At 32.8% G+C, this 27,678-nt stretch overlaps 1 protein-coding gene across 1 annotated transcript in view; it reads left to right on the top strand.

The window, feature by feature from the left end:
• Positions 1 to 27,678, top strand: part of CNTLN (centlein) — a 247,919-nt gene that overhangs the window by 156,643 nt on the left and 63,598 nt on the right. The window contains exons 14-18 of the mRNA XM_010946034.3: positions 3,420 to 3,511; positions 7,433 to 7,968; positions 11,554 to 11,731; positions 17,675 to 17,765; positions 17,844 to 18,067. Coding sequence (XP_010944336.1) covers positions 3,420 to 3,511; positions 7,433 to 7,968; positions 11,554 to 11,731; positions 17,675 to 17,765; positions 17,844 to 18,067 — 1,121 coding nt within the window. The remainder of the gene's footprint in view (positions 1 to 3,419; positions 3,512 to 7,432; positions 7,969 to 11,553; positions 11,732 to 17,674; positions 17,766 to 17,843; positions 18,068 to 27,678) is intronic.

The following is a 27,678-nucleotide window of genomic DNA, read 5'->3' as shown; positions in this document are numbered from 1 at the left end:
CCCACAGGTTAAGGCTCATCCCCACTTCATGTTGCCACCTGTACCTCTGACCCACTGGTTATAAATCAAGTATTCCCACAAACCCTCCCTCAGTTTCAGATTATTTGCTAGAAAGGATCACAGAAGTCAGGATAGCACTTTATTTACTATTACTTGTTTATTATAAAGGATACAACTCAAAACAGCTAAATAGGAGAGAGATGTATTGGGTGGAAACAGTTACGAACCTTCATATGTTTACCAACCTAAATGCTCTCTGAATCCCGTCATTTAGGGGTTTTTGTGGAAACTTTATTACATAGGATAATTAATTAAATCATTGATCATTGACAACTGAACTCAACCTCCAGCCCTTCTCCCTTCCTTGGAGGTCTGGAGGGTGGAGCTGGAAATTCCGACCCTCTTATCACATGGTTGCATTCTTTTGCAACCAACCCCAGTCCAGAAGCTGTCTAGTGGCCCAGTAGGAGCCACCTTATTAGCATAAACTCAGTTATTGTTGAAAGGAGCTTGTTATGAATAACAAAAAATACTCCTTTCACCCCTGTCACTCAGGAAATTCCAAGGACTTCAGAAGTTCTATGCTGGAAGCCAGGGACAAAGACCAAATACATATTTTTTATTGTATGGTATGGCAGGTACCTTCTACAGTAACTACTTGCTATGACTCTTATTTTACTTTTCCTAACATGAAATAAAAATAGTAATATTCTTTAGGAAATTGCCAGGACACAATATACCTTTATCTCCCAAGTTGATATCACAAACAGACCTTTAAGAAAGTTAGTGCAGGAAGCATAGTCTAAAGATCAGTAAAAACAAAAATTGTAGGGGAGGAAAAATAATGTTCCCTCTCTGCCTCGAAGTTATTGGCTGAAACTTCTATGATAAAAGACAGATTAACTATGGAAAAATAGAAATTAACATGTATACCTTACGTACACATAGAAGATACCTAGGGAAAAATGAATTCTCATAGAGGTGGCTTTAAAATTCAGAATTACATACCATCTTAATAGGGAAAGGAGAGGAGAGATGTAGGTCTCTTAGAGGAGAGAAAATTATTTTAGGAGAGATAAATGGGCCATTAGAAGACTAGATAAAAGATATGATAGTTTGTAACAAAGCTTGTCTGGGGATAGTAAGGACTAATCTCCTCTCCTATGATAAGAGTTAATCTTCTCTGTCTAATGAATCTTTTGGGGAGCAGGTAATGACAATTGAGTTTCTTTGGGAGGATCTTTGTGTAGATAAGGGGAGTTAGAGAAAGCCCCTCCATGTATTTACTGTTTTTCAAGTGCCTACTGCTTAAAATAATCAATATACCAAGCGGCATATTTTAAAGTAGCGTATTGTACAACCCTTCATAATGATAACAGACCTTTTAACAATAATTTGTTAAAATAGCTAAAAGAGAATCAAAAAAGAGGATGAAAAGTTGCAAAAGAATTAATTAATTAATTAATTTTTAACGTAATCCAAGACAATTAAGGGAAAAATATGAGATAGAATAAAATAAATTTAAACAATTATGAATAAGCAAAGTTGAAAGTTAGAAAGAAAACTGGAGAGAAAAGAAGCTCCTGAGAAGGAATATAAATCAGAATGAATTTTTATAGTAGTAAAAATTAAAGCATTAAAATTAAAGCATTTAAAACCAAAATATCAAGAATGAGTTTTCAGTAAGGTGAAGCATATGCTCACACATCCACCAAAGGACAAAACAGAAGAAGTGTATATTTCTAACTAGAGCCTCTTTGTTCATTTCCCAAATCCTGAGATCTTGGAAGGGGAAGGGGAAGGAAATCAGGGGGCTGAGAGTCAGGTTCTTGTTCCTCTCCATGACCTGGGCCTATCTACTTGAGTATTTTTAATAAAACCTGTGAAGGTTAGAAACAGAGTTTTCAATAGAAAACCACAACTGAGCATTGTCTTCAAGTCCATCAGTGAATCTTGCACACACCCAGGAGCACAAAAGCAGCAATCAAATTCATTTTAAAATCATGCTTCAGCATTTATTTTATTGGAGTTATTTAGCTATTTTTAGCACTCTTTGCTCTTTGAATACAGAACTATTTTCTTATTTTTAAGTGTAAATATTTCACTTAGAACTAAAGCAGATATTTAAATGACTAGAACAGATGAATTGTATTTGCATATTATTTCTATATTGCTAAAAGAGTGTTGTAAATGAATTCAGCACCATGGTGTTAGGGGACTAGAAAAAGAAACTTGGGAACCAGTTGATTATTATCAAGGTAAAGGTACATATTCCCCAGGTGGCAGATTCTACCTATTCTAGCTTTTATTATCCTTAGAATAGTGTTCTATTTATTTCATGAGTACAGAAGTTTTAATTGGATATGTCATGTTTCAAAGACAAAAGAAATGCCTAATTCACTCTAACAAACTTGTTAGTCACTGTTTATACCAAGAGGATTTCTGCTCTACAGAGAATAATATTGTTTTCTTTTTCCTTTGTTGATAAATCAAAGTTTTACACTGACCTACAGCAGCCAAGCATACTTTAAAGCAAAATCATCTCAGGCTAACACAGTTATGGATCCTTTCAGCTTTCTGTATTCTTTTTTTGCCCCCTTTTTGATTCTTTGAGAAATGCTGTATCCCAAAAATAATTTAGTAAGAAAATGTTAGTTAAATTTGTCATAAAATTTATCTTATAAGAAAAAAATTATTTATAAGTTTTAATGTATTTCAATTCTAATAATATTAACTGAACTTTTATGATTTTTTTCCTTTAATGTTGGTATGTTACTTGTACATTTTTGCTTGTTTGAGGGAGTTTTGGTAGTCAAATACATGGCTAATGTAGAAATGATTTGTAGAAACAACTTGACCTATACCTGGATTTCTATTTGTTATAAAATCCGTTTTTTTGGAAGTGTGATTCTTCTGGTTTACTCTGCCCAGTGCATGATCTTTTACTTAAAAAAAAAGGTGGTGGTAGAAGATATTACAGTTTCAGTCCACCCTAATTCTGTTACTGTTTGCTTTGTTCTGCAATCACTCTGATCCTCCTGGCAGGGAACAAGATCCAGAGAACAAAACTAGTAGTGACTGTGTAGATAAAAAGGCAATGAATTCTGCTTTTAAGGCAAAGGGGGAATACTCTACAAAAGAATGAAAATGGGAATAAAAGTACAGCATTGTTAACCTGTAGATCTGTTGTACCTTTGAAAAATCTTATGCTGAAAAAAAAAAAGTGACACTACAAAGATACATAATTGTGTGACTGAAAATCATGAAAAAGTCACCATTCAGTTACTGGCCAAATTCTTGACAATAAAATAGACTACATTATTCACAGTTGGAAAACCACAGAACCTTTTTGATAAAATGACAGGACGGTGTTTCAGCAGTATACGAGGTACCATAATATATTATTTATTGTCTCCCAGAACAACTCTTAAGATACGGTGAGGATGACGAGGTCAAGAAGAGTACTCCAGAGAAGAATTGGAAAGAAATGTCAGAGCAGACATTACAGAAGGTAATCTAATCTTTACGATATTGAGCTGAGCAAGTTAAATCTGAATTTTAACATAAAGGATTATATTTTAAAATGAGGGCTTATGAACTTAAACCTTGTATGAGTCCTTAATTTAAATTCATAATTCAAAATCATTGGCTTACCAAAATAGGGCTAAAAAAAATCAATGCTAGGGAAATAAATGTGGAAACACTTATGCTTCTGTTGACATAGATTAAAATTATTTTCAAAGATGAAAAGAATGATAACAATAGAAACTATAAAAATTTACCATATTTGTGCTTACTTAACAGTTTTATTTTAAAATGGTACTTGAAACTATGTTACATTTCAGCAGTCATCCAGATTTATAATATGTGAACTAAAAAACTGAGCAAAGTTTTAGCTTTACCACAGTAAAATGATAATGTGTTTATAATTTTCATTTTAAACTTGAAAATTACATGTGCCTCATCCCATTTTAGATAAAAAATTTATGCTCATACGATTTGGTTTCGCTCTTCCTGTTTTAATAGAACCACCTCATATAAATGCTGTAGTCACTTTACATCATGGCTATCATTAGTAGTAAAATGTTGGTTTTATTTTAGCACTTTTTGTTATTGTTATAAAGAAAATGTTCTTTAAATAGATTTATTCTTATAACCGATTACCACTTGGATACTGAGACAAAGCTGGAAATGTACAAATATATAGACAAAAATATTAATGCAGCTACTTACATTTTTTCTATCTGTGAATTGACTTGAAGGAAATCTAATAACTTAACAGCAGTTGATGTGATTTCTTATACTTCTGACACTTGTGGTCAGGTAACAGAGACTGTCATCTCATTATTACTGAGTGACACATATCAGGTTAACACTGTAACACAGAGAACAAGAAATGCTCATGTTCATTTGTCTTAAGGTAAAATAAGTAATTGAAATAATATCTGTACTACTATCTAGAATGTCATACAGTTTATAGCAATTTATCTTTGTTTCAGAAGAATATTCTTGTTTGCCAGATTTTGTATAATTTTTATCTCTATGGATATGTAATGCTGCACTACTACTTACTACCTTGGGATGGAAACCCTAAAGAAATCTATTATTTCATTCCAACTGCCATAAATGATGTGGAGGAGGAAAAATAATTTTCCCTCTATTCTTCTAGGTTCTTGGATGAGACACCCCCTATAAAAAAGAGGCAGATTAACAGGAAAAAAGAAAAACCAACAGTAGCTTAATAACATGTATACAGACCTCCTGTATACATGGGAGACACCCAGGAAAACTGAGTAATTCCTCGAAATGGCTCAAGCCATTACCTTATACACTTTCTTCAGCAAAAGGCAAGAGAGAATGTTGAGATTGGGGAGTCAGTTACTACTCAGTTTTCAGAGCTTATCCTGTATCTGCAGATTCTTAAAAATAACCAGCTCAAGATAATACTTGTGCCAAAAAGACATTTTGGGGTGGCAAAATTCTGCTCGCCTTCAATGACTACTATCATAGTGGATCCAGAAATCCATTTTAACTCCTGAAAAGTCAACAGGAATTCTTTTCATTAGACTATGTGTCAAATTAGCGTACCAATTTGCCCCTATTTTTTAAATGTTAATCTAACGCAATAGTCGTGGTTTAACCTTTTTTAGTTGAGTTTCCTTATTTTAGAAGGATGTATATGAAACTTGCTCAGAATGGGTTTAAAAGGAAGTAACATCGTGAAAACAATATTTGTACGTAGTAGAAATGAAACATGTAAGTAGATTCTTTTTAAAATAATAAAATAACAGTTTGTATTCTTATGGGATGAATTGTACCCCCTCCCCAATTCTTGTTTCAAATTCTTAATCCTCTGTATCTCAGAATGTGACTATATTTGGAGATGGAGGTCTTTAAAGAGCTAAGTCAAAATGAAGTTATTAGGGTTTTAGCCACTTAGTCATAGGACTTTGTTATGGCAGCTCTAGCAAACTAATACATAAACTTCACAAATCAAGTGTTTCAGTTTTGAAAGGAGCCATCTTTTGGGTAAATTATTTAAATGTTCAGTACTGGAGGAAAAATATGGACTTGAGATGATCTAGTAGCACACAAACCAAATGCCTTTAACAGTCCCCCAGACTTTCATTCACAAATATATATTGAATTTTTCCTTTCTATTTTTGGAGATGTGAAATCAGTTTAACAACAATTTTTTGAGAGTATACTTTGAATAACACTTTAATATGTACTATGGACTTTGCCTTGTCAAATTCTTGAGAAGTTTGTGTCTCTGTTTTGCTATTTTTTCCTCCATTTTAAACTTAAATACAGAAAACTTTGACCAGGTCTTACGATTAAACATAGCTTCACATTAGATAGTTAACAGACTTTAAACATTTTAAACATAACAGACTTTAAACAGATATTTTTCCATTGGTATATAAAATTTTTGTTAAGTTGTAACCAATTGTAAACAAATTTTAGTCAACAGAAAAAAGTGCTAATTTCTAAAATTGACATCTGAAACTTAAGATGTTTGTTATATTTGTTCATAACATGTTATATTTTAATCCAAAGTATAAAATTGATTTAATATCTAATTCAGCAATATTTAGTGCAAGTAATCTTTCAAGTAATTTTATTTAGTAGCTGTTATGATTAATAATAATAGAGACAATAATGATAAGGATGATGGTGATGATGATAAACTGTTTGAAACTTACTGTCTGCCAAGAACTGTGGTATATGATCATATTTAATACTTGCAAACTGCAAGATAGCTATTACTATTTCCATTTCACAGATGAGGAAACTAAAAGTAAAATGAGTTAAATACTTCACCAGGTAAAGCAACTAGAGGTAGAAGTGAGATCCATACCAAACTCAAAATTAAATTTCCCATAGACCAACTACTTCTTACTAATATTTTTGTATCACCCCTGCCAAAAATCATTTTTAAGTGTAATTGCATGTTTCCATAAAGTAAATTTTAAAAAATACAGTCTCTCTACTCAGTCCACCCTGAATCTAAGATGCTAAAATATTTTAAAGTATGTTTATGAGAAGTATACTGTTTTGGGAAGTGATTAAAAATGACCGAGAGAAACCGAAGAGATTATAAAAAGATGGTACTCCTTATTTTTTGTAGTGTTTTTGACTAATTGGAGAATATAATTTGATGATAGAGTATTTTGAAAGAAGTAAAAATGTTCATGTATTCTTGAACACTGTGTTTTTTGTCACATTATTCAGCTCTCCAATAAAGTATATGCATTGAGAAGGAACAATAGAATTTGATTCACAAAAGTATACAGAGGTCTACGATAGTCTGGTGCAAACTTGTGTACCTCTACTCCAGGTCACGAGTAATCCCTTTACATAAAGGTTTCTTGTCTCACTCTTTCTTTCTTGATCCCAGCTCTTTGTCCATTTTCCGTATACATCTGGTAACTCTCCTTTCCCATATGGCTTGTGGAGTAGTGGGATGGGCACAAAATCCTGAATTTGAATCCCTGTTTAAACCAGGAAATGTTTACCTCTGTATGTTAGGTTTTCAAAGCTTCCATTTCCTCTCCTAGGAAGATAATTATTGGCTCTACTTACCTCACATGTTTTTGAGATTATCAGAAGAGATCATGTTTATTAAAATTTTTAGTAAATGATGAAATATACTGTAGGAAGTCTCTTTGGCATGTGGATTATTTTGAGCTGAAAACAATCAAGGCCCAAAAGACTCAGGTAGAAACTTTGATCTTACCCCCAAATGCCTAAAAGAATGAAGATAGAGGATCTATTCCAGGAAGGGAACCGTTACTGTAGATAACTGTAGTATGAACTCGGTGTGTAGACAGGGAGGAATCGATCACAGTATGTTTGTTAACATTCCTCTCTGTGTCCTATTCCCTCTGCATGATTCTACTTTTAAAATAAATTAAACTCTTCTGTTTAGGTCATTGAATTGGAAAATCGGCTAAAAACTTTTGAGAAAAGGTCTAGAAAACTAAAAGAAGGGAATAAAAAATTAATAAAAGAAAATGATTTCCTGAAATCCCTCATAGAACAGCAGCAAGAAGATGCAAAGACCAGAGAAAAAGAGCTAGAACAGTTACAGAAGGGAAGTCAAGATGTAGAAAAAGACAAAGCTGAACTTCAAGTAAAAATCAGTGAGCTGGAGGCAGAAGTCACTTCCTTAAGGAGACAAGTGGCAGAAACTAATGGGTTGAGAAATGAAAATGAAGAGCTGATGAATTCAATGGAGAAATTACAGCGTTCAGCAGACCAAGCTAAATCTGAGATGGCCACCACGAAAGTCAGATCAGGACAGTCTGCTTGTAAGACCACCACTACTAAGGTTAAATTTAAAGCCGCCAAGAAAAAGTGCTCTGTGGGTCGTTACCATACTGTTCTCAATCACTCCATCAAGGTTATGAGCAATATGTTTGAGAACCTCAGCAAGGACGACTGGGAGGATGTGAGTGAAAGCAGGTAAGGCTCTCATTAACTTAGCTCTGTGGTTGGGACACTGTGCATATGTAAAGCACCAGAAAATGGAGATTGAATTTCAACTACTGTTGATTTGGTATTCAGAAAAAATACTGTCAGATCCTTTGAAATATCTTGGGAGGTCTTGTTCTGAGCTTATTGACTGAAATTTGCATGCAAAATTAGCCACAACTGCATGAGTATTTGAATAGGTGCCAGGAAACCCAAAAGAAGGCAATGCTTGATTTCTTCCAGTGATGCTATTTTCATGCAGTCATGAGGCTTGAAATTGACAGTTTGGCAGGTTGATTTAATTTGCTGGCCCTTTGCATATTCACCACTGACAGCTAAGGATTCCCAGGCAAGCCTACTAAGTCGGTTTAGTTATCTTGTGACATGGCAACCTGGGAGGAGAAACATTTTTTCCCCTTAATTTAGTTAGATAAATTTTGAATGACCCATTTCAGCTTGTTACCAGATGTCTACAAGCTGTTTAACATCCTTTAAATTAAGAACCATCTTCACTAATTATTTCATGTATGTATTATGCAAAGTCATTGTACTAACTTTAATTGAATGGTGGTTAAAAATTAGTTCTTTAAAGTTAAAGCTCTACAGATTCCTAGTCTTAAGTTATATAACCCCTAGTGAATAGCAACAGGGGAATACTAAAAATCTATAATATTTCTTTCCCTTACCCCTGGCTATACATTCATATTTGCACTTGAAGCAATCAGTAAAACCACAAAGGCAAATGGATAATAGAACACCTCCTTTTATACATAGATAATAGGGAAGTTTAATGTTGCCAGAATTGCTAACAGACAAACGGAACAATTTTCCATAGTTGGTCTTATTTTATAATAGTATATATTTTCCTTTTATTTTCACTTTTTTTTTTTAATTTGCAGTAGTGGTCTGTTTTAGATTTGGGATATTTTTGGATAGTTTTCTTAATCGTAGACATAGAACTGAAACTTATTTTAAAATGCAGTTCTCAAATTTGTTTGCATGTTAGAATCACCTGGGGATCTTATAAAAATTCCAAAGCTCCAGCCACATCTCAAAACAGTTAAATCATACTTCTGGAATGGGTTACAAGCTTTGGTTTTTTTTTTTTTTTTTTTTGAAGCTCTCCAGTTGATTCCAATATGCAGACAAGTTTGGGAACCTGTGTTTTAAATGATCACTGGTCAAGCCTCTTGTCCTTAAGCTGGTGAAAAACTTAAGAACAAATTTATGAATATAAAGAAGAAAGACCAAATCTGCATTCCTATTTCTTTGTTACTTCTTCTAAGGTTTTCTTCGTTGTTCTCAAAAAAGCAATTAGAGATAAAATCCTACTTAGCTTAAAACCCACTAAGCATTTATCTGTCTTCAAGGAAATTCTGGTTTCATCTACTAATTATATCCCAGTTAGTTGGTACTACCACACTCTTCATAAAACAGTGGTGCATATTTACTCATGTGTATGTGTGAATAAATACATAAAAGTTAAGGAATACACTCAGTTCAGTTTCATTTTGCCAGTGCATATGCAGAGGGTCACATATTTTGGGAGATGTATCACACGATATCTCTTAAAACATAGGATTGTCATTTAAGTTATTTAGCAGTGAAACTCAGTTTTACTCTGTGAGGATTAAGTGTTACATTTCCTGCTTGACAGAACAGTTTCAGGATTCACTCAGCTGTAAAGAATTCTCAAACAATTAGAAATCCCGCAATGAAGCTTCAGGGCTTCAGAACATTCTATTCCTTTTAGCTTTTCATAATCTGAAATATAAGAAATTTCCTTGGATACTGAGGAAAAAAGAACTTTGCCCTTTGTATATTTGGATATAAAATACTATCTTATATAATTATTACCTCATTAATATTTATTTCCCATAGTTGAATAGCATTACAAGAGCATGCTGTCAAATGACAAAAATAACGCGATTTATTAACGAGTATGAAGACCTTTATTCACAGGAAAACACATGTGGATTGGGGGAGTACAGTGCCTAACAAGCTCAGAAACACTCTTCAAAGGATTTGGTGCAAGGGGGAGTTTTATAGAGCATGAGAAGAGGCAAAGTATAAACAGGATATGATTGGCTAGGAGGTCAGGGATTTTCTTGTAAGGGTAGCAGGTCCTATTTTCTAGAGTAAAGTAAACTAGATAAAGCTGAGTTGCAGGTCTGTGACTGGTGTATGTTAGGTTTCCTTGATAGACATTTCCCATAGTTCAGGTTCCGATTTCTGATATGGGCCGGGCCACTGGGGCAGCCAGCATTTAGTGGGTTCTGATACATGAATTACCTTTATCAGTGCTCTTTCAGTGATGAGTGATAATCAGGAGGAGTTGTCAATGCCTTGAAGAAGAAAAACAGAATTTCAGCAAACCATGTTTATCAAATTTGTGGATAATGTGACATTGAAAGGGCTGGAAAATACAAAATAGAATCACAATTCCCAAAGATCTCAATAGACTGGGAAGATATAGTTATCTAAAAGACTACAGAGTCCTTTATTTGGCTATAAAATACCAATTATTCAACTATGCAACAGGAAAAATATCAGACTTTATAACAGCATACATAAGAATTTTTGTTAAATCCTGTATGAGTCTACAGTATGATATGCTTACTGGAAAAGCTTACACAATTTTAGTCTGCATCTACCAGGAGTGCTACTAAGTACTTCTCATAGTACTTAGTACACTTGGAATATGAAATTGAATTCTGGACATAATGCTCCATCAAAATAAGCTGGTGTACATTCAAGAGGGACCAGAGTGGGAAAGCATCTAAAAAACATTCATATTAGGAATATTTGAATAAGCAAGGTATGTTTTTCTTAGAGACGTTGCAAGCATCATGTAATTATGTCCAAATAATTAAAAGATCATCCACATGGAAAAGGAACTGGACCTACATGTTCCTCTATTGCTTTATTTTTTCTTTAATACAAACTATTAACATACTATATATGTGTATATAACTTAGTCCCCTTATTTGTTACCTGTACCCCCACCCCACTAGGATGAAGCTACATGAAGGAAAATATTTTTATCTAATTTTTTCACTCACTACTTTATCCCTTTTGCCCAGAAGAGTGGTGCTTAACAAGTATTATATTGAATGATGAATACTCATAAGAGATGAAACTGGGGTCAGTTGGGTGTAAGGCTCAGAGATTCAAATTTTGTACTTGTCTAAAAGAAAACTTTCTGTTAGAACTATTAAAGCTTTCTGCCCTGGCACAGAAAGTAGTGAGTTTTCTAACCCTGGAAGTGTTAAAATGAGTGTTTACTGAGTGAACCCTGGGAGAAATACTATAGCTGTGATGCCAGCAGGCATGTGATGCTAGATAATCTAACTTCTTGATGAGATTTTATAATTTTGTAAAATACATTTAGATTAATTTTCTCTCAATATATTTTGACTGATTCTCTCTTAACAATGAGAACCAGTAAATGCTCAAATTAAACTTATAGCTACATATGCAACACGTGCTATGATATTATTTCGTCTTGAACTTAAAAGAGATATATTTAATGACTCTTCTTCTTGGGTTTTATGCCCCCCTTTTCCCCAAAATCAGTGATTCTGAAACGCAGACCTTACAGAATTTGGGAACAATTATTGTAGAAACATCCCAGGAAATAAGTCCTACAGAAGATAGAAGAGACCAGAAAGAAAATGACCAAACAGAAGACAGCCAGATGCAAGGAAAAGAAATAGTACAAATATATCCAAATGTAGATGGCAAGACCTCAAAGGTACATGACACAGTTTTGCTTAATTATAAGCAATGTTTTTAATTTTAGTTCATGCTGCATACCTTAAATCAATTTTTGTTGCCAGTGATTTAATTTGAAACCTTAAAAAATTGATATTTCTGAAGTATGCAGTGAAAATACTCACTTTTAAATAATTTTAAGTACTAATTTTTAGTCTTTTGCATAGATGAAAATAGAAGTGGATATTATTTTCCTAAATATAAATCTTAAGATATTTATATCTCAGCCAGAAAATAAGTAAATAAAGGTGATAATAAGCTCATTACTGTTTTCAGGTATGTGAAATATATGAAGAGAAGAAAATTCTGTTTTTATATTAGCCTTCATGATAATAAATTATTTAGTCTAAGTCTTTAATTTCTGATTCCTATTTTATTCCCCAGTGTATTTTAAATATTAAACTATTGATGTTCCAAAACAACTTATTCAATAATTCTTACCACTGGTACATCATGTCACCAAAAAGTTTATCAACTCAGCATAAATCAGTGAAAATCTGGGGAAAGATAATTCTTTTTGTTTTTAAAAAAAAGATTATCTTTGAGCTAAACTATAGTGTTCATTAAAATTCAAATCCAAAAGTGGTTTTTTTTTTGAGATCTAGCCAGAACTTTGAAGGAAAAAGTTCAAGGATGACACCAGTTTATTTTAGTTACTGCCAGAATAAAGTTTAGATGAAGAATTACATGCTGAGTACCTGCTGATTGAGTGGTTGGTTGATAAATATATTTTACAGAAATCTCCAACTTGCCACGCATTATTTGCTTTGGAATTTTGCTTAGTTGCATTCATTTATGTGCAGCTTAATGAGTTTATAAATAAAAGTAACTCATAATTCCATTCATAAAATAAGAGAGTATAGTATAAACTACTTTGAATAGATCTATCTATGTTGTTGGAAGTCACAAAATAACAGTTGACCAAATTATACCAATTGTGTCTGGAAAATATTAGAAACTTTCTACCAACTCCAAAGATAACCATTATTTTAACTTTAAATTAATTATCCCCCTTGTTTTCTTCATAATTTTATTTCTTCTAATATTATGGTTAATTTTGCCTATTTTTGAACTTTATGGAATCTGTAAGGTATGTCTTCTTTTGTGTCTGGCCTTCCTTTGTTCAGTATTATGTGGAGTTCATTCATTCTTATTTTTGTATAAAGTATTTCATTGTTGAAATACACCACAAATTATTTATCCATTCTACTGCTAAATTTTGGGTTGCTTCAGTTTGGATTTCTTGCAAATAATGTTGCAATGAATATTCTTCTAAATGTCTTTTATGGTACAAATATGGGCATTTCTGTAATGAAATACCTACAGGTGGAATTACTGCACCATAGATTATGTGTTTCTGAGATTTAGTTGATAATGTTATTTTCCAAATGTTGTGCCAGTTTATTGCACCCACCAACAGACTATGACCATTTTTACTGCTGCTCGTCAACATTCAGTATGTTAGTTCTTCTCATCTCAGCCAGTTTTGTATGTATGTTGAGGTATATCATTGTGGGTTTAATTTACATTTCAGTGATTACAAATATGCTGGTAAGTACTACTTACAATTATTGACCATTTGGAATTCTTCAGTGAATTGCTTCGTCAAGTCTCTGCCCATTTTACAAATGAATTGTCTGCCTTTTTCTTATTCATCTGTGGAAGTTCTTAAATATGCTGCTTAGGAGCCTTTTGTTGATTGTATACATTGTGGATATCTTGCCCTACTCCATGCTGTGCCTTTTCACTCTTTTTTCGTGGAGTCTTTTGGGGAATAAAACATCATAATTCTAATGTGACCAAATTCAACAATTTTTTTGCCTGTATGAATAGGACTTTTTGTGTTCTATATAGTAATTTTTTACCTACTACAGCTTAGATATTTTTTATACTACTTTACTTGTTATCTTTCCCTGTATTATCTGACTTACTGTTTTGATGTTCATGTCTATGTCTGGCATTGATTTCTGCATGTAGTATAAGGTAGGGTTAAGTTTCACATTTTTCCCCACTATGTTCAACAGCACCACCTTTGTTGTAAATCAAAGGTGCATATACATATAGGTATGTCTCTAGACTTTTTCTTCTGTTCCATCGGTGTATTTATCTATATCATACTCTCTCTATATCATACTGTTAGTTTATAGTAGTCTTTGTTGATAATAGAGCAAATTGCCCATCATGTTTTCCTTCAGAGTCTCTTCAATATTCTTGGTCCTTTACCCTTCAAAATGAATTTATAAGCAGTTTTTCTCACAAAAATATCCTTTGAGATTTTGATAGGGACTATATCAATATAAATTAATAATAGAACAATAAGAAGACTCTGAAAGGTAAAGGAGACACACCAGCTAGGGATCTCAGAACTCGAGGAACAACATACCTGATAAGTTCTCTGGGTCTTCATTTTGCCTCATACATCCTGGCCTGGGTGCTGAAGAAACCTGCAGCTTGGAAATGCCAATTGGTCAGAGGATAAAAGCCCCCTATAAAATCCTGTTTTCTCTAATCAAAGTGACAGCCCAGAGAGACAGAAAACTTTTACACACTAACTGTCCTTCTGGAGCCAATCACCATGGAAAAAATTGCAACCCTACCTCTACCCGACCAGTAAAGACCCAATGGGGAACCTAGACTTTGCTCTCACCTGGCTATGAAAAGGCATCCCTCCTCCTTCTGTCAGGGTCACATGAGGGGCCAATAGTAATCACTCCCTCCTTTTATGTCGTTAGAGACCATACAGGGAGCTGGACATCCATCTTCATCCACAAAAAAGAGATGTTCCTTTTTCCTTTCTAGTAGGGATTTTTCAGAGGTCAAGGGTAGAGATGCAGACTCTCATCAACTCCTATATCTATAAAGCCTCCCACCCTCTCCCCATGGTGTCAGTAGAGGTCAAGTTAGGAGCAGAAACAAGGCCATGCTCTGTATCCCAACCAGGCTAGTATCAACAGAGGTCTGTGGGGAGCCTGAACTTTCACTCTCACCAAGTAGTAATGAGGTGCCCCTCCCTATCTAGGGTGTCAGCAGAGACTGGACTTCCATCCCCAACTGACAGTAATGAGTTAGTACTCCCTCATCCCATAGGTGTGACATCAGAGGAGGCCTACCAAAACAGAAGATTTAAATAAGATCCAGAGTCTTGAAACATAATACCCATAATGTCCAGGATACAACTGAAAATCATTCACCATACCTAGCAACCAGAAACACCTCAACTTGAATGAAAAAAAACAGATGATCAACAGCAAAAGCCAGAAGCAAAATGACACAGATGTTCAAACTATATGACAGCATTTTAAAGTAGCTGTCATAAAAATTCTTCAATAAGCATTTGCTAACAGGCTTGAAACAAGAGTGAAATAGAAAGTCTTATCAAAGAAATAGAAGATATAAAATAGAACCAGATGGAAATTTTAACCAAAAAGTAAGATAACTATTTTGTGTTCACCCCACAGAGGATGTCATCAGTCCTCACCAGTTAATTTGATGTCAAGACTAATGACACAGAACACTCAACAAGTGGGGAATGAATGTATTACTCACATGATGGATGCAATGCATCCACAACTATGAACAAATGATTTTGACAAAGGTGCAAAAGCAGTTCAATAGAAGAAGGATAGTGCTATTCAACAAATAGTGCTGGAGCAATTGGAGATCCCTAGGCAATAAAATGAACCTATACCTAATCTTCACACCTTATGCAAAAATTAATTTGAAATAGATCACAGATATATATGTAAAACAAATACAAAACTTTTAGAAGGAAACATAAAAGAGTTTGCGCTTGCTGAGGAGTTTTTGGACATAATATCAAAAGCATGATCCCTAAAAGACAGTATCAATTAATTAGACTTCATCAAAATTAAGAACTTTGTGAAAGACCCTATTAAGAAGATAAAAAATGCTACAGACTGGGAGGAAGTATTTGTAAACCATATATTTGACAGAAGATTGGTATCTTGGATACATAAGGATTTTTTTCAAACTCAACAATGGAAAATCGAACAATTCAATTTGAAAACAGGCAAAAGACATGAACACACATTTCACTGAAAAGGATAAATGGATGGCAAAAAAGCACATATAAAGATGTTCAACATCATTACCAATTAGGCAAATGCATATTAAGACCCTAATGAGATACACATCTAATAGCTAATATGAAACAATACCAAGCGCTGACACGGATGCAGAGAAACTGGATCTCTCATACAGTGCTAGTGTGAATACAGAGTGGTACAGCACTCTTGGAAACGGCAGTTCCTTTTTTTAAAAAAACTAATCATAGACTTACCATACAACCCATCTGTCTCACTCTTGGACACATTGCATAGAAATGAAAATTTATCTTTACCAAAAATCCTGTATATGAATGGTTGTGACAGCTTTATTTGTAATAGATAAAAACTGTAACAACCAAAATTTTCTTCAATAGCTGGTTAGTCAAAGTGTGATACATCCATACCATGAAATACTATTCAGCAATAAAAAAGGTACAGGCTATTGATATATACAATAGCTTAGCTTCATGACTTCAAATTTCTCATCTTGAGTTGGGACCTAGGCTTTCTTTACAGGTTTCTATATTCTGATTTGCTATTTATATGGAATTTCGGGGTCACAAGGGATTATCAATTGTCCTGTATTTTTGCTGGCTTCTTTGTCATTAGTCTCACTGGATTCTTGCTTTGCTTTATTTTTGGCCTCAGAATTTCCCTTAACACTTTCTCATGTTTAAAATAGACTTTAAGTGTGCTTGCTTCAAAGTAAATGAAAGTCTCTTTTATTTTAGGTGCAATTAATTTGATGCCAAGTATGGTAACTGATATTGGTAATTTGGTGGTTCTGTTTTGGATCTTTTTATAGTAATCAGTACATGATATAACATTGAATCTTAAGAAAGCAATGAAACATTTAAAAATGCATCTTATATACTGGTTCTGAAGACAAGTTCAAATGAGACATTTTAAAAATATTTTGAGAAGTGAAACATAGTTTATTTAAAGGAAGTAATTAGTTTAAAGGAAAACCCTATCTTAGATAGGAGTTTCTGGTATTTGTGTTAATAAATCAGTTTTATTACTTTAGGGCCATGCCTTATATATAATATAGTGTAATTTATATATTCATCAGTATAAAATATATAGCTCATTGTCAAAGTAACATTCAGTCAAATTTATTTTTTCCTTCCACTTTTACCATAATTATTTATTTGTTCCTGAATTGGGTTCTTTGAAAAAAATTCCTTTTTTTAAAGAAATAGTTTTCTGGATTAATATTGTTCCTGTTTCCCAGGCAATAAATTCTTAAATAAGGCCAAATATTTTATTATTAGAATTTATAATATTTTGTAACATATTCCTATTTAAATTTTTGCTTTGGGAAAGGTTTTATAGATTGATGAAACATTTCTGAACAAAAGTCAACACGACTTCATTTTACTTAGCCTCAGTGTACTGGAATGTCATGAGGAAAACATGCAGCTTCAAGGAAAGTTACTTTATAATCATCAACATTGTTTTAGCTTCATTTGTCAGAAGGGATTCATCAGTCTACAACAGAGAATAGTATTTGAGAAAAAGATCAAGATTCCCAGAGAATAAGTTATTAAATATTGTTATTTTATTTTTGTTGCTTTTATGATTTTTATTCATAGCTTTTAAAACTGTCCCTAGGCTAAATTTCTGTGACTTTTGGATTGAGTTTTGTATTTGTACCTTCTGTCTGCTAGGTTAACTTTAGTGCATGTATTATGTTCATTTAGAAGTTTTTGGTATCAACTGTAGAATTTTATTATCTAGACATTTTTACTCTACACAAACAAATGTATTTTTACGTAAACAAAGATTATATATTATATATATTGGTTCACTTGATGTTATTGAATAATTAATTTTTATGAAATTTTAAAATTTAGAGTTATTTTCACAAGAATGCCAAAAAGCCAGCTTTTCAAAAGAAGAATGGTCATATTCAAAAGAGTTCACATACAACAGGTCCTACCACAGGTAAGAAGATATATGAAATTAACAATGTCGTTTAAATTTAATGAACTGTTAAAAAAAATTAACATTATTTTTGTATAGTTAACAGAGAAAAGTGGAAAAATATAACTGCCCAGAAATCAAGTAGCAATATTATTTTATTACGAGAACGGATTGTATCCTTGCAACAACAAAACAGTGTACTTTTCAGTGCCAAAAAAGCAGCGGAGCTGTCTGTTAAAGAATATAAAGAAGTCAATGAAAAACTCCTTCATCAGCAGCAGGTGTCTGATCAACGATTTCAGACAAACAGGCAGACAATAAAGGTAAAAGGAACTTTAAAAATAAATTACAGTAACCTATATTATAAAACTGAATATTCTGTTTTACATGTGTTGTTTGGTTCATATTTGCATTAGACATGTCTGTGAGTTTAAAAAACTCCCAGGCAATGCTAACTAATGTAAAGTTTAACACTTAGATTTCTTTAATAAGGTCATAGCAAGAACTCCAAATCTTTTGACAAATATTTTACTAGAATTCCTTTTCCACTTAGTTTTTTTCTTTATCTTAACATTTTTGTATGATATTTATTGTGTTGTTTCTTAGATTTTAAAAACAGGCTCCATATATTTAAAAAAATTCAGATACAGTCATTAAAGAATTTACTCTTATTGAGGAATTTTTAAAAAAAGGTCTCCATAAATTCTTTTAGCTTGCCTCTTTGCCCACGTCTAAAACTTTGAATTTATCAGTATAAATCACATTATTAACTAGTCATTGCCCCAAATCTTTGCAAATACTTATATAAAATGTGAAGATTTTAACATAAATATCTATATTGATGTGTTCCTATAACTTAGCTATGCTTCTTTCACTTAGCGTAATGTTTTCAGAGTTCATTCATGTTGTAGCATGTATCACTATTAGTGTAAGGACCTTGAAAATTTACTCATCGATAAAAGCAACGGAAAAAAGGGCAAAGATTGTTGGGAATTAACATTTTTATAACACTAGGTACAGAACCTAGTCTTCTAAGGGTTATGTAATATTCCTAAGGCAATTAATTGATGGCTCAAGAAAGTTACAAGTTTTCTAAGCTATAAATTTTTTATCTTTAAAAAGATTGAAGATCAAACAAAAGTATTTTACATGAGAACTATGAAGCATTTTATAGAGACTGTGCATATTGGGGAACACTTACAATTCTTCAGTTAAACTCAGGAAATTAGTCATACTTGCAAGGATCTAAGGAGTGTTTATTAAAGAAAAACAACTGTATCTAGATAGGAACAGAAAAATTGGTGGCATTTTAGTTTGCCTTAGTTAGCATCTCCCACTCTCCCAGCTCAGCAGTAGCTTGGGAAAAATAATGGTTCATGTTCCCCAAGCATCCTGGCAGCTACCAGAAGAAGCAGAATGGAGTTGGAGCTCCTTTTAAGCCTTATTCCCAAATAATTACCATATAACCTGTCTGATGGTTCCCTGGTAGACCCCAGGGACTCATATCATTCAGTGTGACTAGCCTTCTTCTTGGCAGGGGAGTTGGTAGATGGGGTTGTCAAATGCAATGTAGGCAAGTGTTTTAACTTTAGGTTGCCTGAAGTGATGGATTCCAGTTTAGGTCAAACAACATATTAATCAAATAGCTTAAAAGGAAAAGCTGGGGAATGAGATGCCCATAAGAGTTTTGAAAGGCTCTGACATATTCTTTGGAATATGGAGGACACATGCATTCACAGAGCTATGTGCATACTCAGGAAAGAAATGAGAAGGCCCAATCCCTCATCTCTGTTTTACCATAAGATGCTGTACAAAAAGATAGTAAATGTTAAGGCAATATTGTTTTTAGCAGCATTATTAGTAATTGCCAAAAGGTAGAAAGAGCTGAAATGTGCATTAGTTAGTGAATGGATAAACAAATTGTGGTATATTCACACAATGGCATATAATTAAGCCAGAAAAATTAATTAAGGATTTATATAAGATGCAACATGGATGAATCTTTAGAACATTATATCTACTAAAAAAAAAACAAGTTGCAAAAGAGCACACATCTTATGATTCCATTTATCCAGAATATTCAGAATAGGCAAATCTATAGAGACAGAAAGTAGATTAGTGGTTGCTTAGGGCTGGGTAAAAGAAGAAAATAGGAGTGATTGCTAAAGTGCACAGGTTTCTTTTTAAAGTGATAAAAATGTTCTAAAGTTGACTGTGGTGATGGTTGAACATATCTGTGAATACTCTAAAAAACACTGAAGTGTACACTTTAAATAGATGAATAGTGTGATATGTGAATTATATATCAGTTAAAACTTTTTAAAATGTTCATTTTAAATAAGAAAATATACAGACATGTAGTAGTATCTACATGAATGTTGCTGGTAATAAATTCATTGTTGACAGAAGAATGTAATCAAAACCTTTCTCTATTCAAATTAATAAAGCCCGCAGCCTACATAAAAATTAATTAGGTAATAAATATTATGGTAAAATGTAGGAGAGATATAACATTTTTAGGTATGTAAAGAACCCACTGTTACATGAAGCATTTATCTTCAATTATTATTAAGCTCAACAAAGTAAAATGTACTTAAGGTGAACTTTCTTAAAATTAGTTTCTAATTAAAACAATGTGGTTTTGTTTTCCTAACATATCCACTTTACTATTGCAAAAGTGAACATCAAGAAATAGAAATATGTTAAAGCTAACAATATTAACTAGCTTTTCCAGTTTGAATGCTCAGTTCTTTGATTTAAGAGCCTTGCTCATAATATATCTAAACATGTGAAAAATGAGTCCCAAATCTTAAGAGTAACAAGATGTAATTGTCATCTTTTTTTGTTCCAGCAGTACTACTTAAGTATAGTATGGCTGTGGGAACTCCTTTGTAGTCACAAATATGTCATCATATAGTTTTAAACAGCATTGACTCACTGACAGAAGGAAACTACTAGAATCCATATTATAAAAGAAAATACAGCTTTACCCATAAATCCACCTTTTAGGAAGTATTCTGAATATTTTTGTTAGGTATTAAATAATTATGTATAACATACCAACTGATAGATATCAAATGTAAATTTTTGTGGAATTTTACATACTGTAAAATTTATTTATTTATTTAAATATAGCTGTATTACTATATTGTGTTAATTTCAAGTGTCCATCAAAGTGGTCTGAGAGCAGACATTCTATGATTTCTTTTAAGTTTGGTAAGGTATGTCTTTATGACTCAGAATGTGATCTGTTTCAGTAAATGTTCCATGTGAGCTTGAGAATAATGGCTGGTTGAAGTAGTCCATAGATGTTAGTTATGTTTAGTTGATTGTGAACTCCAGTTGAGTTCAACTGTGTCCTCACTGATTTTCTGCTTGGATATGTCCACTTCTGATAGAGAGGTATTGAAATCTCCAACTATGATAGTGTAATTATTTAATTCTTTTTGTAACTCAATTAGTTTTTGTGTCCCATAGGTGATCCTCTGTTGTCAGATGCATGCATGTTAAGGATTGTCATGTCTTTGTGGAGAGTTGATCCCTTTATATTTATGTAATACCATTCCTTATCCTTCATAAATTTCCTTGCTTTGAAGTCTTCTATGTTTGTAATTAATATAGCTACTGTAGCTTTCTTTTGATTGGTTTTAATATAGTAAATTTTTCTCCATCCACTTACACTTAATATATATGTGTCTTTATATTTAAGATGGGTTTTTTGTAGACATATAGTTGGCCTTTATTTCTTGATCCACTCTGACAGTTGGTGTCTTTTAATTGGTACATTTAGAATATTTAGAACATTGACATTCAAAATGAATAGTGATATAGTTGGATTAACCTCTGTAATATTTTATTTCTGAGTATAGAGCAATGATCATTAACAGAGAATTTCTCTGTCCTCATGAAATTAGAATTGTATTTTAGGAGAAACTAATAGTAAACACATAGACAAATCAATGAGATGATTTCAAATAATGGAAATTATGAAGAAAATTATATTGGGGACACTGGGATAGAATTTATTAGGTGGCTGGGTTTCCCCTTTTGTTTAGGTCCTGGCTCAGCTTACAAGGAGACATTTAACAGTATGTATGGCTTCTACCATTCAGATTATGACTGAATGAATTAGATCAATTTTATAAATATACTATTATTTCCATAATTTAAAATAGTTTCTAAGGAAGCTTAGTGCTGACTCCAGGAGCACTACTATTTTTTAAAAATTATAGTTTCATTTCTATACCTGTACATACACATCATCGACTTTATTTTACTGTTTTGAATGAAGTTTGTCTATATAGAAAAAAAGGAAATTCATTCTCATTTTTCAAGGTTTGTCATCATTGAGCATATTAAAAAGCAAGAAACAAAGTTCTAGTAAGTGTTTTCAAAATGTTTCAAAGAATGGTAGCCCTTAACAATATATAAGAAAGTGATAAACACCCAGTAGAAAAAAATGTACAAAGGTAATGAGTAGACATTTTAATAGAATAATTAGACATGGCCTGTCTTCAAAAATTCAATAAGAAGTAATTCACAGTGATTATGCTTGAATAATTGCACTTCAACTTAACAAGGAAAAGTTGTTAGGTTGGGAGAGGAAGAAGTTTAATATATAATGCCCAGCATTGGTGAGTTTTTTTGTGGAAACAAGTACTTACACGTTTTGTTGGTACGGTAGTTTCAATGACGTGATTTAGGAATACTGATTAAAATTTTAACTACCTATACACTTTGACCCAAGAGTTTCATATTTAGACTTAATTTTCTAATTAATATGATCCAATAGGTTCAGAGATGAATAAGGATCATCTACATAGTGCTGCTTATTATAACAATTTGAAAGCAGATGTTCAGCAGTGTTTAGTTTATTGTAACAATTATGATATAACCATATAATATATATATTCTGGGAATACATGAAATATGTTTATAATAAACTCCATAATAGTGGCTATACTTAGATCTCTTACATGAGAAGTATCTGTATTATGTAGTTATAAGTTTATGCTTACATGTTTATATTCTTGGAAGATATTTACTAGAATATTTAAAAAACTAAATCCTAATGAAAAATTACTTTTGATGCATTGCTGAATTTTCAAAAAATAGAGAAAATCTAAAAAGATGCACCACTCATATCCCACCCAAGAAAGACAAGCTATAAGCTAAGAGCAGCAAGAATTAATTAAGCAAGAAGAATACACAGAGATGCCCAGGGAGCAGTGCAGTCTGTGATCTGGATAACAAGCTTTACATTAGCAGTACTGGGGAGATGAACCAGAGTCAGCATTAATCCAGGGCCGCCTTGGGTCCTGGCCAGAAATGCTTATAAATCTACTCTGGTGGAAAGTGTCTTCAATTTAAACCTACAAGTTTCCCATGCAGATATTAGTTTACAATTAAAGATCACCTTGTACATACAGAAGCAAGTCACTATGTGTGAGAGTTAACAAAAACAGCAAGTAAAAAGGTTAGAACACCCAAGAACTTCAGCTGTTGAAACCATGTGATAGTCAATAATAAATAACAGTATATAAAATGTTTAAAGAAATAAATTACAATTCAATGCAGTCCCTATCAAAATACCAAGGGCAGTTTTCATTGAACTAGAACAAATAATTTTAAAATTTGTATAGAAACACAAAAGACCCTGAAAGGCCAAAACAATCTTGAGAAAGAAGACAGAACTGGAGTACTCACACTCCCTGACTTCAGACTGTACTACAAAGCTACAGTAATCAAAACAGTCTGGTACTGGCACAAAAACAACACATAGATCAATGGAACAGAATAGAAAGCCCAGAAATAAACCCATGCACTTGTAGTCAATTAATCAATGACTAAGGAGGCAAGAATATACAATGGAGAAAAGACAGTATCTTCAATAAGTGGTGCCAGGAAAACTGGACAGCTACATGTGAAAGAATGAAATTAGAACATTCTCTAACACCATATACAAAAAAAACCAAAAAACTCAAAATGGATTAAAGGCTTGAATGGAAGACCAGAAACTACAAAACTCCTAGAAGAAAACATAGGTGGAATGCTCTTTGACATAAAGTATAGCCTTTTTTTTTTTTTGGATTTGTCCCCTAAAGTAAAGGAAATAAAAGCAAAACTAAATAAATGGGACCAATCAAACTTAGAAGCTTTTCCACAGCAAAGGAAACCATCAAAAAAAATGAAAAGACAACCTATTGAATGGGAGAAAATATTTGCAAATGATATGATCAATAAGGCAGCAATATTCAGGATATATAAATATCTCATGCAACTCAATATCAAAAAAACAATCAATTAAAAAATGGGCAGAAGACCTGAATAGATATTTTTTCCAAAGAAGACATACAGATGGCCAACAGGCACATGAAAAGATGCTAAACATCATTAATCATCAGAGAAATGCAAATTGAAACCACAGTGAGATATCGTCTCACACCAATCAGAATGGCTATCATCAAAAAGAACACAAATAACAAATGTTGGCAGATATTTGGAGAAAAGTGAACCCTAGTACACTGTTGGTGGGAATATAAACTGGTGCAGCCACTGTTGAAAACAGTCTGAAAATTTCTCAAAAAACTAAAAATAGAACTACCATGTGGCCCAGCAATTCCACCCCTGGGTGTATACCAAAAAACAAAACAAAACAAAACAAAACAAAAACACTAATTCAAAAAGACTTATGCACCCCAAAGTTTATAGCAGCATTATTCAAATCTTATTTTATATGTTTTTAATAATAATAGAAATAATATTACCCATTGCTTTTGTGTATTTGTATGCTAGGTACTCTTCCAAGCACTTTGTGTGTATTAACTCATTAATGCAAACAGTGACTTAGTGAGATAGATACTGTATCTGATTCTGTTATACAAATGGGGAAACTGAGGCGGAGAGAATAATGTGCCCAAGGTCACAGAACTCATAGTGGCAGAAGTGGGTCCAAGCCCAGGCAGCCTGATTCCAGAACCTGTGCTCTTAAGCCCTATGCTCTACTGTCTTCCACAAAACACCAGGTAGTTTTTATTCAATGACTGTTAGACCTACTTTCTAGACATTATTAATTTTTTAATTGAGTCTTTGTATCAACCTTATAAGGAAGATATTATCTTAATTTTATATATAATGCAATTAAGGCTTAAAGAATTGCAACAGATTGCTCAAGATCAGCCTAAATTAGTAGCTATAGATTATAACCTACCTCTATCTCTTAATCCTAACTCCATAATCTTTCTGCTTTTCTAAACTAAATTTTTCAACAACTTTGCATTTAATAGCTTTAAAGTTTAACATTTGTTAGTTCTATTGCATCTAATAGCTAATTAGCTCCTTAAAGGCAAAAATTATATATTCTTCCTTTGATAACTTCTACAGAATTTTGAGTGATGGAGAGCATATTACATTCTCATGAAAAGGATGAAGCTTGACTTATTGAGTAGTTTTACCAAGGCACTGCTATGATAATGCATATTTTTAACCAAGATTTAAAAATTGTTTTCTGCTTCAAGAAACTCCCTCTTTTCTTTACATTATTCTACTTCCAGCAAATCACTGAAAGCCTGGTTCATGTACCACTTCATGTGTGCAGCATTTCCCAGAGCTGTTCTCCTTTTCTAAGTTTAACATAAAATAAAAGAATTCTTTTATAATCTATTGAGTTTACGGTATTAATTTGATATGTAAGTGAAAATATCCTATAGGCTTTTGTGACTAAGAGCTAGAGAATCGATTTGAAAGTTAGAAATTAAAGGGCAGATCACGTCAGTCAAGACTGAATATTCATTCACATTGAGGAAGTGAAGGCATTGATGACATTGAAAGAGGTGGCTGAAAAGTTGACAAAATCAGTTAATAGATTATATAGTGTCATAAAGTGTTAGAAAATGTGGTTTTGATATGAGAGTAATGTTAGTGGCATGGTGCTTCCAAGGAAAATGAGGCAAACTGTCTCCTGTTTGTCACAAATCCTACCAAGTCCACTTGGTAACTGTAGGCATTTAATTTTCTGAATCCTGATTTGTATATTGGCACTATACATTTTCTAAAGGAAGAGGATACACCTTTTAGTCCCCACAAAAGGCTATTTATCTGTATTAACAACACCGCTAACTAATCCGCACAGTTTCGTTTTCATAGAAGGAGACATTACAGTATTTCCAAAAGTTATAGATGCTTTACAAAATATGGCCTGGAAAACCAAACTCTCATCCAAGATCATTGCTGCCTAATAGCCTTTGATCTAACTTAACCTTAACTCCTCAGTTGGAGTGTATCTAAGTGATCCCAGAACTCAAATATAATCTTTCAACACACGTGTCATAAATATACACTGCTGTTTATTTTGTGATTAAACATCATTATCTTCTCTTTTATCTTAATGAATTCTTGATTCCTCTGCTCTCTGAGTCAAATACAGCTAAATTCTACAACAGCAGATTTTGTTCTCAGAAACATTTTTGGTAACATCCATTTTAAACAAAGCATAATCATTTTAGGATTCAGGTTTGCAAGTTTGCTTCAACTTATGTTCAGTTACAATAACCAATTAGTTTTAAATTAGTTTAATCAAGTCCCAAATAAAGGCCTTTTGTCAAGTGTCAGAATCCACAATTAAAAACAACAGAGCATAACCCATTCAGCAAATAAGTTGGGTTTTTAGGTTAATTTAACATACAGACATTGAGCATGGTAACTACTAAATCTGAAGAACCTTTCAGGAAACTGTAATTCTGTATTTTATGGCTCTCTATAAACATTTTCATTTATGTAGATTTATATGATTACTATTGTATCCTAAACTTATATTTGTCTTTGGTTTATATTTACATAGCAATTTTATTAAAAAGATTGAAGGTGTTAAATTGTACTGGACCCCCTTTTTTTTTCTGTTAGGAAGTAGAGAATTTTAAATAGCCTTATTTCCATTTTTGTGATCTGTGTTCATGCCTCTAGTAATAATGAAGTAGAAAACTAGTACTCTCTTATTGTACTTCATTGCTAATCTCGAGTTTTCTTTTATCTTACCCCAATAGCTTGTATAGTACACATTCCTTGTAGGGTATTCAGTTTATATATGTCAGATTCTCTAGGGCCATGGCTTTTGCCAGATGGAGCACTTTTGATTTTGAGGCTGATGAAACACAGTGCTATTATTGATCTGTGCATGACATAGCCTGTCTCTCTCCTGGCAGAGTGTAGCAACATTTATCCAGGAATTTGTGAAATGTCACTCGGATCATGTTCGCAAGGTAAACTGTGCAAAAACCAGGATCTGAGCTGAGAATCTATGTGGAATTGGACGTGACTGTCTTATTCCTACGTCCTATCTTCTAGGTGAACCAAGTGATATTTGTTAACAGAACGTCTGTGCCTTATATTAGACTTTGTTAGAAACTATTATTATCACTCAGAACACAATGTCCTGTAAAATCGTACTTCTTGTACTGTTTTCACATTCAGTTGTTATCTTACCACAGAAAATAATAAGATACGAAAATGTGACCTAAAAACATCAGTTAGAAATTTATTTTCTGCTTATATTGAACAAGTGTTATAATATATTGCACAGTCTTATATTCCAAGTAGTGTTTTCATTCTTTGCATATTTTCAGGTGAGTGAGTCTCATTAAAATATCAACATACCTGAAAGTAACAGGTTATAACATTTTTCTCATTATGGGATTATTATGATATTTAAATATGCATATGTTTTGGAGTTTGGTTTTAAATGTCTAAAACATTGGTTTGCACATAGATAAGTGTGCTTATATTTGTTATAATTCAGTTTAGTTGAATGTACGTACCTAATACATATAAAACACTCTAACAATGAGATATTCAACAATGAATTAAAAATGGTCCTGTCCGCTCTACAAGATACTACCGGGGAAGTTGGACATGTGTATCACAATACAAGGAAACTGTG

This window comes from Camelus bactrianus, chromosome 4 (genome assembly GCF_048773025.1).
Source record: "Camelus bactrianus isolate YW-2024 breed Bactrian camel chromosome 4, ASM4877302v1, whole genome shotgun sequence".
Taxonomy (NCBI): Eukaryota; Metazoa; Chordata; class Mammalia; order Artiodactyla; family Camelidae; genus Camelus; species Camelus bactrianus.
This window is presented reverse-complemented; position numbering and strand designations above follow the sequence as displayed.